Raw genomic sequence first — 12,179 nt, 5'->3', positions numbered from 1 at the left:
GTTTGATTAGAAAACTGTCCTCAGAAGCTGATTCTCCTTTTTCTTTTAATAAACCATTAAAAGTTGTGATACCTTGTTGGCTTACAAAAGAGATTCTTCACACTCCAACTTTTGGTGTAAGCCACGCCTACCCAGCGCCATGTTTGGAAGATGAGGTAAAGTGTACAAAGTACCAAAGCCAATGGGAAGTGAAGTGACGTCATGTAACTCTTGACTTAACTCCGCCTTAACTTTCCCGCCTTCAACGTTACGTAAACAAACTTGACTGAATCCCAACAGTAAGTCAGTTATTGTAAAACATCCGACAGAAGCAACAGCATTTTCATTTGACTCATTTTGTGCTTCATGCAGGATAATGTTCTCGATTTAAGAACAATTTATTCTAGAAATAGAATATCTTTATTATAATAAAACAGATTTGTAGTTGCTTATTTTTTTGGATCGTGTTTTAAAAAAATTTAGTTTTTCACATGAAATCAGTATTTGGTTTAGAGTTTGAAGAAGCGGCCACCACTGAGGAAATTATGATTAAACGTCCACCCTCAAGTAAGTTGCTTATTTATTTTATTATTAATATTATTTAACTTATAATAGTTTGCACATACTCAAAAATGTTAATACACATTTTTATAGGCGTTCATTTCTCAAATTTAATATGTTTATCGTTCATTTATATTTAATTATTTGTACCGGAATTATTACAAATCGTACTAAAAACTATTTCTACATTCAGCTTTTATCAATTGTTTTGTTATTAATTAGTAATTCCAAAATTTCCCCATATTGTAAAGTATAATTAAAAATGAATGATTGATAATGTATAATCAATTGTTGATACCACAATTGTTCCATTTAGTAGAATAAGTAATTTCTAAAATATGAGTTATTAATATTTAATTTATAATTATTAATAAAGTTGTCACATAGAGTAAAATGATTGACTCTTATTCCTGTTGCATAAATTATTAATAGATCATTTATAATTAAATATTAATACCAACATTGTCACATATTATAAAAGAAACTGTTTCTAATAAATACATTTTTAATAGTTAAATTTATGATTCATTTTTGTAGATTTAATTTAAAATCTATACGATTCCAAAATTTTCATTTATTGATAGTTTATTTGTAATTAATTCACGAAAATTTTTGCTTTTAGTACAATAAAATAATAAATTTTAATGTAAATGAAAAAAAAAAAATATTGCCTCCTTTTAATCATCACATACTCAGATTAATATTTCACTTCAATTTAAGATTTAGATTTTCAACTTACATTTGGAGGACACTTTTACACTCATGTTAAAATAGTATTGCTTACACTGTAAAAGAAACTTGGCAACCAGTATTTGATGCAAAGTTTCTCATTATCCCAAAGTTTAGTTAAATGAAAAATAATTCTATTTTATCATACTTTGCGAAGTATGATCGAGAAATACTTACATGGTGCAACTCACTGCACCAAAATTTGGTAAAAGGCACAAAACTTTGACGGTGTCTGTAAACTGAACGATATTTGCTTACAACGCCGCGTTTTCTTTACGACTCGGGTCTCGGCGTATAGGGACGATACTCATAACATGTTGCTTCTAGTATCAGGTGGGTAAATGGTTTATTCATTAAAGTTCATTTCTTTTATGTTGCTGTATAAAATGATTAGAGGTATGTCATAAAATAACCAACTTCCGGTTGAATAGTTTTACGGTAAATAGCAACCTTGGCCTGCATTTGAGTGTATTAAAAATACTTAATAACGGTGCAGCCTTTCTCTGCTTTCATAAAAGGTGAAATAATGAATGAAAATAAGTGTTTCTTCAAAACTCCTACTTTTGGTGCAACCTTCTACCGATATTTGGAGCAAGTGAAAATACCAAAATATGGTAAAATTGAGCTCCATATTATGTATCCAGCAAATGAATACCAATTTTTGGTGCAACGTGGCTCGGAATTTGTACCTCTTTTAATTTGAGTGTCTTGATGTGGTTCCAAACATATTCCTACAAATATAAAGAGTGGTTTCGAATTTAGGCTATTCATTGAAGGGCATAACAATCGATATTTTTATGTATCATAAAGCAATTAAGTGGTGGCCTCCTTTTCTGTTTTGCAATCAGCGGAATGAAGGTGTTTGAAGGATAAAAATAACTTCCGACGTGAGCCACAACGACGCATCTCATTTTTGTAAACGATCTTCCTTTCTGAGGGTGGAAAGAGGTGTTGTTTAAAGAAGACATTCTTTGATGTTGGATACCACTTAAAAACAACGCTTTTTTGATTTTTCGTGTCTGTATGTTTCGTGATAATGGGATTAAAACCATTTTAAATTAAATTAAATGGAGCAATATTAAAATATTAATCATACATTTTGGTAACACTTCGGAAAATGTCTCATAAAATTGACAACGATGCCTTCAATTTGAAAAACCAAAATTTAGACTTCTTCTTTTTTTTCTTTCTTTTTTTTTCTTTTTCTTTTTACAATCGAAATGACAGAAAAATAACTAAATAAAGAAATCGTTTTTTTTTTTTTTTCTTTCCCTTTTTACTTCTTAGAGGCGTTAAGGGAAGATCAGTTAATCACTTGTGAGCAAAATACGGTCATGTCAGAATCTAATTACATTATCTTGAGTTCAAATTATATGTATTTTATAATTGCGTTTTTAATTTGAAATGACAGTGAAAACATGTCTTACACTTAATATTAAACTTATTACTTTTTCTTAAAGTAGGATAGTAGTAAAGTAGGTAGGTAGGACAAATTTTAAATAAAGTAGGTAGGACAAATTTTTAATTTTCATTTTCTTGATTATTATAATTCTTTTTTTTTTACTTTACGCATTTTTGATAGTCTAGTATCATTCGGCAGGCTGCATTATACTCTTCGGAACAGACTAAAAAATAAAAGGTTCGCTATGTTAGATAAGGAGTTCAAAAGTTTTAGAACTTTTAACGGATAAAAACGATAGTCAATAATGTTATGCCGTTTGTGTCCTTCAGTAAGTCAGTTAAAATAAAGCATTTGTCAGTTCTTAGATTTTCTTTTTTAAATTTTACTTTAATTCAGCTTAAACAGATAAAAAAAAAACCGATTCCGATTTGTTGAAATATTCTTTTAATCATTAATTACAAAAAAAAAACAAAACAAAAAAAACGGAAGGAAAAGAAAACAGAAAAGAAAAGCATGTTTGCCGAAGGTCTAAAAACAATCCAATGTATAAAAATATATGCAGAATTGTATTGGTATAATTTTATTTAAAAAAATGAAGTAAATAATCTGAAATACCGTACTTTGTGCATCTCAAATGGATGATGATTGAATAATGACCCTTGTATAATAATCAATAAACACGAACATGCAAAACAGTTAAAATGATTTAATGATACATAGTAATTGAGGCGCTTTATATCAAAAACATCGAATTAGTTTAATTTCATATGAAAATAGAGAAATATAATTTATAATTATATTTTCTCCTTCCTGCATTTATATTTTTATACGTCAGAAAATATTGTGAAATAGTACTTCTCAATGATGTATTTTTGAATAAAGTCTTAATTTCAACAAATTATAATAGGCCATAAAGGAATCCGACTGGGTTTGACATAATTTTTACTTTAGACATAACCTTAATTAAAATTTTAATGTTATTTTAGGTAACCAAGAGTCTTTAGTGAATTCAGTGACTATTCAGCGAATTTTACAAATTTATAAAATATGTATTTTTTTATAATAAAGACAAATTCGAGCATAAATACAACAATTTTTTACAAAATTTGAATTTTTGCCAACAAAAGGCATAACTATCAAAAGGTTTCCGAAAATCTCAGAGAAATTTATTTATTATCCGATCCATTAAGAAACATTTCTTTTATTTTCAAAAGTCTGCATCACATGGAAGCCGATTCAGTCTTAAAGTGTAACGTAACTACCGCTACAACTATTTATTTTCAATTCATTAGTATATAAGACTCAGTTCTATCTTAATTTACCTTTTGATGGATGACGGTTGGTAGCCGAGCCAAACAAGGAGATTACGAAATATTAAAAAACGCTTCAATTGCAAGAAACGATTCAAAATATTTATTCAATATTCAAAGTATTGTGAAATGTTCCTGAATATTACACAAAGAGGTTTCCGAAATATTCAGAAACGTTTTTGAAAATTATGTTCACCGTAGCTGCCCCATATAGTCAGAAACATTTTCGGATTTTTTTTTTTTAATTTTTTTTTTTACGGTGTATGGTTATTTGTGTTTTGAAATAAAATGTTTAAAACCTTTTCTCGTAACGTGCGTCAGCGTCAGATTTTCGTAAAATCAACGCTTTTTTGAAAAGGTACATCTAATTTAGAAGAAACAATATGTGATTTAGAAAAAAAAAAAAAAAAAAAAAAAAAAAAAAAAAACGTCTGCCAGCAAGTGTAAAAAAAAAAAATATATATATAATTTTATTTCAAAAGATTGAAGAACAAAAGTTTAAATGCAGTATTAAAAAGCAAATCTAAAGTTTTATTTTATTTTGTATTGTCGTCGTTGAACAACCGACTCAATTTTCTGATTTTACGACGGCTAATGTATTAATTACTCCGTAGTCTTTTAAATTTGAATCTGAACCAGAGGACAAGGAAACTCTTGAATCATTGGATTGTTAGAAATTTGCCTTCGTGGAGGATTTTTTTTTATGTGGAACCAATCCAAAATTTGCTTTACATGAAGAAGAAAAACCACAAAAACCTCCCACGGTTAGCCTGATGGCAAGGGGACTCTAACCCATGATCCGTCAACCACGTGGGAAATTTTACATCAGCAACGTGATCTGTGAGAGCCGGGTGCGGAATTCGTAATAGACCAGCCATCGCTGGGATTTGAACCCGGTTCACCTCATTGGGAGGCGAACTCTCTCTCCCCTGAGCCACCACAGCTACATCTAAAGCTTAGTCGAAATTGGCAATTCGATTTATTATTATTCTTTTTCTTTTTTGCAGACATTTAAATGTTTCTTTACTTACAATTTTAACACACAGGCTGATAATTCGTTTTTAATTACTTTTGGACATAACATAATGAATTGTTTTGATAAATAGCTTAAATTTTCGAAATAATTTTGTTAATTTCCGCAATTGTGAAATTCTCATCTTTATTTAAATTGGACGAATGAAATCGATCCATTAAAAAATATTTGTAATTGATGAACAAAGAACATACAACGCAAAAGAATATAATTAACAAAAATGACAATGAATTAAAAAAATAGCTATGTTCCGCGATTTTTTTTATTTTTTATATATATATAAAAATTAATGTCAGTAATGTTTATGCATGTTTTTGCTGCAAAAAAACGAATCATTTGTACGCCTTCATTAGATTCATATATTCAACAATTCCTTTTCATCTACTTGTGAATCATTTCCATCCCATTTGTTGTCTACTGATGCCTACTTTCATTCGGATGGTATGAATAAAAATGATATTCAGTCATGTTAACTGAAAATAAGACGAGTTCTTATGTTGAAAAATTTATGAAAATAATTCCATTTTTAAATCTTATATATAGATAAATATGCATTTAAAAATGATCGTAAACAGTTTTGGCGTTCAAACGAAAAAAAAAAAACTCAACATGTTTTGAATATTTTTATTATACTTTATGGTCCTTCTTAAAAACTGTTGCTCGATCGTTAAAACAAAAATGAATTGTAGACTTCTTTATATTAATAGTCCAATGATTATCATTCGCATTTTTCTAAAATTACCCTCGTTTACATTGCTTTTTCCCTTTAAATTACTTTTCTTCCCCCCTAAATAACCATATTATTTAAGGGGTATTGTTTAGACGGATGACTTATTTATTTTTCCCTTTAGTTATTATTATTATAATTTTTTTTTTTTTTTTTGCTATTTAGGTTTTTTTCCCTCAATTCTTATTTTCTTTCATAATTAAAGAAAGTTTTTTTTTATCTATATTTTTGTTTAAAAAAATTAATTATTTATGTATCGATATTTTACAGTACAGCACACAACTTTAATTCATAACTGTGTATTATTTCAGTTCAGCTTTACCTGGAGTACTAAATAAAGTGCGTTACAAATTTATTGTTAGAAATTGTGGAGCCCTTTGAATCCTGCTGTCGTACAAATTTGCCGCCGATAGAATGCTATAAGTTGAATCAACTTATTGTGCTCTTTAAACCCAATTCTATTGTTATATTCGAACCCTATTCGACTGTGTATGGCTTAACTATGAAGCGTTTTTAAATATTGTCTTTTAAATTGCCTTTTTTTAGTCCATATTGTCTTTTAAATTTGCCACAATCTTGATAGAATGCTATAAGTTGAATCTACTAATTATACTTTTTAAACCCGATACTATGTTCAATTTGAACAAAATATAATTCAATTTAAAAACCTCATCGAGGTTGCTGCAAATTCGCATGGTCATACATTTCGAAATACCTACAGTGTGGTTAAACCTTGATCACAATTTTCTGAAATTGAGGAGCTATATTTTACCCCTTCATTGAGAAAAATATCACTTTCGACTCATATTGATCAATGCTTTCTGACCCTTTATGATATTAGCTCGTGATTCAGTGAGGGGGGGGGGAGTGTCGACGCTTCATTGACGTGACACTGTTCATCATGAAATCACTGCATTTTGTATCATCCCACCAACCTGCGGGGAACCCCCCCCCCTCTCCCCCTTTTTTCCTGGTGTGGTCACTCAGTCGAAGAGATGAGCAGATGCTCAGGAGACTGACGTCACGATCATTAATGAGTAAAGATCACGTCGCTCTCCATTACTGACATTTAAAATAAATGTTAATCCATGATACTCTGGTAGTACGTAACAGCATTAATTGAAATCACAGTTCTTTCCACTCACTTCAAGAACAACAGCATTCATTGAAATAAACTTTCCTTCCACTTCAGGAACAGCAGCAGTCATTAAAATCATTATTCTTTCCACAATTAGAACAACAGCGCAAATTGAAAGCATTATTCTTTAATTATTCAAAAAGGCAATGTTCTTTAAAATGACAATTCTCTGACAAGATTGACAACAGTCATTGAGATCACCATTTTTTATGATAGGAACAACAACATAAATTGAAGTAATTATTCTTTGAACATAAGGATAAATAATTATTCTTTGAACTTCAATCACATTCATGGAAATCACCAAACTTTCCAATTCAGGAACAACAGCATTCATTAAAATCATCATTCTTTCCACTCATGTAATTGCACAAACGTTACGTCTCCATGCTAACAGAGGAGTTCCTTTTCATAATGGACCGCAGTGCGTATTTATTTCTCTTTCATGTTCGTTTATTATGCAAATAAACAAAACGGTCATAAGTAAATAAATAAAGCTACGGAGCTGTTTACGAACTGTTTATTTGAAAGAAGAAGGAAAAAAAAAGACGATGCCGAGGAATTGTGCGTAAACAAATTTCTACTTGTACGTTGGCAAATAGATGGACAGATGTTTGTGTCACTTTGGAATGGTGGAAATAGGAGGGGCTTGGCCGGTAGGGCAGATGCCTAAAAAGGGTGGCTTATGAAGAGGGGGGCCAAATCATTCTATATAGTTGACCACTGCATTAGGATGGGGAGGAAAGAGTTGAGAATATAATCTGCCATCAGTCAGGCCAAAAAGTCTCTACAGTCAAAACATTATTAATAGAGATGCGAGGTGATAGAAACGATTTCAGCAGACGACAAAAGTTGTCGATAAGATAATGATGTCCCCTCACCCCTCTGAATGAACCCTTCATAGGTTCCTATATTTGAAAGATGATCAACTAGTAGTGGGTTGCTCCTCTTACTTCTCTATGTTTGAAATAGTTCTGTAAATTAAAAAAAATCTAGCTTAGTTACGTTATAGTAAAAAAAAAAAAAACGTTACAACAAGATAGATTAAAAAGGCAAGCGACATTTGTGGAACTTATCCCGTAACTACCAATTACGAGATAAGAAAATTAAAAAATTTGAATTAATATCGTCGACTGAAAAATTTCATGCAGTTGTATTGTACCGAGGGATGGGATTGTTGGTGTCTTGTTTGAGTTAAAATTACTGAAAAGCATCTCAGATATTTAAATAAATGCCATTTTTGTAATATTGGAGCTTTCATTTAACACTCGGTGCAGTTCTTTGAAAACTTCACTATGTGTTTAATCTTTAAAACATGAACTTTATAATGCTTTATTAATTAATATAATGCTATATTAATATAATATAATTAATTATAATGCTAGCTTCTTCCCGTCAAAATAAGCACTTATATTCCCTGCAAGAACTGCACCGATATCCAACTTACCCCGGATCACATTCTCGAGTATGTATGAATGTATGCAATGATTTTGAAGTTACATCCTTTGTGAAATGTGTAATATATATTTTCAGATCGCATTCTAACTGATGTAAAGTGTAAAGTGTGCAGAGATTTTTCTTCCGGAAAACACTACGGAATTTATTCTTGCGATGGGTAAGTTTTCTTTCTTTCCGACTTTATTTTTTTCATTTATTCAATTAATTATTTGGAAGATCGGGAGTTACGAGGTGTTATTGAAAGTTATGTTGTTCACTAGAACGGGAATTATGGAAGAGAATCAATGTAAGAATATGTTATTTTATGAATAGAATCATTGGAATAAATGTTTGGAAAACTTAGGTTGTTCTACGAATGAAATCATTGAGAGAAAAACCTTGTACATTTATTGGAATTTTTCAAATATATCCCACGCTGCAAGAATGATATTCATGAAAAAAAAAAAAAATTTTAATCCGTGTTTGAAATCAATAGAAGCTACTTTATTTCAGGCCAGTGGGAAAAAAAACGCTTTTTTCAAGCTTGGAAAACTAACAAGATTGTTCCACGAAAAGAATTATGGAAAGTAACGTTTTTCAGTAATTGGAATTATTGAAATACAGGATGTTCAATGATTGAAATCATTGAAAGAAATCAGTGCTTGAATTCATTCTAAGTTATTTTGTTCCTCGTTTGGAATCATTGGAAGACACGTTCTTTCATTTCTGAAATCATTTGAAGATACGTTGTTCTGTTCTATGATTCGAATCATTGGAAGATGACATGCTCTATGATTAGAATGAATCGCTAGATTAATAATAACTAAAATAGGTTGTTCATTCGACATCATTGGAAATAGTTTATTCTGATTTTCAGCGAAGACATCCTTGCATAACTGCCAGAAATCCATCCCATTTAATGAAAAGGGTTTTTGCCTCCAGGCAGACGAAAGGATCCCCTGCTTGCATGGAACAGAAGGCGGTCCCTATTCCCCCCCGGGGGGATGATTTCCGCACTTCAAGTGGCGAGAATCAAAATCCAGTAGGTGACATTTTTCTCCTGACAATTCGAGAGGCCTGATCCTGACACCTCCCTCCCTTATTGTCCGGATCCGGGTCCTCTTTATGCATTATGGGTCTCTCTCCCTCCCTCCCTTCCACATACTTTTCAGAATTGCTTATTTAGAATAACATGTATTTTTTCCGAACTTAATGAGCGGCTGAAGTCAAGGGATAGCGTGAAATGGAAAGGAAGAACATATTCATGATTCGGAAGATTGAGATAAAATGTTTTTAAGATTAAAAATTACAGATGAAGTTTGAGATAATTTGTATTCGGAATATTTCTTTTAGAATCAGATAAAATGGTAAGAATGTTTGAAGATCAGATCAAAACCGATAAAATTAGATTTTTGTGGAGATAAGTGGTCAGAATTTTTGTTTAGGAATGTAAGAATTTTAGTGAATATCAGATAAGATGGTTATAGTTTTTATAAAGCCCCGATACTATCGATAGACGGTTTTAGATAAATTATAATTTTATAACAGAAAGTTTTATAATAAGTAATTGTTTTGGATAGAGATAAAAATTATAAAATTATATGGCTTACGAATTATGTAACCGTAAACAGCTTTCGTATTTTTGAATCTCGAAATTTTTATCCTTGACTTTAAAAGTATTTCAATATATTGGCAAGACTTAGGGTTTTAAAGCTTTGAAAAGAACATAAAATGAGTTTCGGATTTCCCAATTAAAACTATTGGAGGACATTATTTTCAAATGAAATTAAGTCTTCAGAACCTTTTTAATTAAAAAGAATCCTACTTTCATTTTCAAAGCGTGCATACTATGGCTTTATTTTGTGAGCTTACACAAGATTCCCCCACCCCTGAAGTGATTTTTTAAAATAATTTTGATATAGAAATTTAGACTCATATCATTAGCAGCAATACCTATACATTTTATTTTGATATATTAATAATTAAAAAGAAAATAGTAACCAATGAGAAAGCGTTGTCAAAAATGCGTTTTATTTTATCGTTGTTTATTTTAGTAAAAATCTCAACTCTTACACTTTTATCAGCGTTTTCAGTGGTCTATTTTTAAACTTTATATGACTTTTAATTTATTTTAGGTATTTTTTGAATTTTCATTTATTTTTATGTAATTATAATCAATTATAATTGAGATATCGATTAAAAAATATTTGTGATTAACACTTTTATATTTAACTTCAAAATCCGAAAAATCGTCAAATCTGAAAATACGTTTGTTATTAGTTAAAGGTAGTTAACATTCCTATAATATTACATTAATAATATAATTATCATATATTGAAGTAATGTTACAAAGCGAGTTTTTTTTTTTTTTTTTTTTGTGTGTGTGTGTGGTTATTTTGGCAAGAATATTAGTCTCATCAGATTCCTTTGCCAGAAATTGTTGTCCAAACCAAAATAAGTACCTTAAATCTTAATCGGGAATACATTTTCTGCCACTATAATAAAGTGTTAAATTGAAATTGAAGCAGAGTCATGTTCAAATTAGCCTTTAATCGATACAATTACTGTTCACACACTCTAAAATGGCTAACGATGTCTATAAAATAAACTGTTATTATTATTAGATTTCTGGTTAGTATTAGAATTTTTAGACAATGATGCGATATTTATATTTTGATCAACGATCGTATGATATTTATTGCAGGAAATACATATTTGTTTCAGTTTAAGTTGTTTGAACAATAAATCTCGAAATGAAGTTGAGGGTTATGATGACATTTAAGTCCATCATGGAGAGAGGGGTTTGACATTTCGAGGGTGGGGTGGGTTTAATATCAGTGTATTATTAAAATACTCACCCTTCTTTCTCCCCAATCCCTGTTGAGTATACAGCAGACGCGTTTTACTGACGTCTGCCGCGAAGCAGGAAGCGCCACACGGTGGTTGGCTCCTGCACCCAGTGGCCACGTGACTCGTTTTTAGGGGATCGCAGTCAGGGGTCGTGAGAAATGTTATTTTGGTGAGGGAGGGACTTTTGCTTCTTTTGTTCTTAGAGCGTACCATAATAGAAGAAAAATACTTTTTTTCTGCAATTGTATGCAACATTTATAAAGAGGGTTGGATAAAAGAGGTGGAATATAGTAACCAATCAGAAAGCAACACTAAGTGTTGTCAAAAACAAGTTTTATCATTATTTTTACTTATTTTTTGGGAAGAATCTCAACTCATAGGGGTTGCATCAGTTTTCAATAGCGCATTTTTACATATGGCTTTTAACTTTTTCTTAGGTATTTTTTGAATTTTTATTTAATCATAAATGAAGTATTGTTTTAAAAGCTATTTATCTTGTCATGCTGATATTTCTAAAAAATATTTTGTTGAATATTTATTCATTGATCAAAAAAAAAATCTTTGAAAAATGATGCTCACTCATCCAAGATTCGATGCTACATTTGAAAAATTTTGGTCGAACATTTTGTCCCAAATTACTTTCAAGTATTTGGAGTCATAAAAATAACTTCAAGCAAAATCATAAAGTCATCAGTATCAATAATCAGTACAAAATATTCAAATGTTGCAACCAATTTAGACCAAAAAGAAAAACTTTTCTTACACATTATTTTAATAGCACATCATTATGCATTATATTTCAACAAAAAAGCTATAATTTAAGTGCTGAAATAACTGATTCTGAACTGATAATTAGCTATCAAATTTTCAGAAAAAGTACTAATTTAAGAGTTAAACAAATTGTTTCATTTTTTAAATAATTTTTTTGATAAAGTAATGAATTTTAAGAAAATGCAGTTTAATACAGCCGTACAATTCAGATGCAAGTGAATTTTACAATTCTTTCAAATGAG

General features: G+C 30.3%; 1 protein-coding gene across 1 annotated transcript in view; it reads left to right on the top strand.

Moving 5' to 3' along the window:
• Positions 1-276: 276 nt before the first annotated feature.
• The window catches only part of LOC107444665 (nuclear receptor subfamily 2 group E member 1), a 29,861-nt gene continuing 17,958 nt past the window's right edge, over positions 277-12,179 (top strand). Inside the window, exons 1-2 of the mRNA XM_016058877.5 lie at positions 277-546; positions 8,413-8,494. Of these exons, the coding sequence (XP_015914363.3) occupies positions 471-546; positions 8,413-8,494 (158 nt within the window). The 5' untranslated portion in view covers positions 277-470. The remainder of the gene's footprint in view (positions 547-8,412; positions 8,495-12,179) is intronic.

Source organism: Parasteatoda tepidariorum, chromosome 5 (assembly GCF_982258835.1).
Source record: "Parasteatoda tepidariorum strain Cologne lab strain chromosome 5, Ptep-v5.0, whole genome shotgun sequence".
NCBI classification, from domain to species: Eukaryota; Metazoa; Arthropoda; class Arachnida; order Araneae; family Theridiidae; genus Parasteatoda; species Parasteatoda tepidariorum.
Note: the sequence above shows the minus strand (reverse complement) of the source record. Positions and strands in the feature narration are given on the sequence as shown.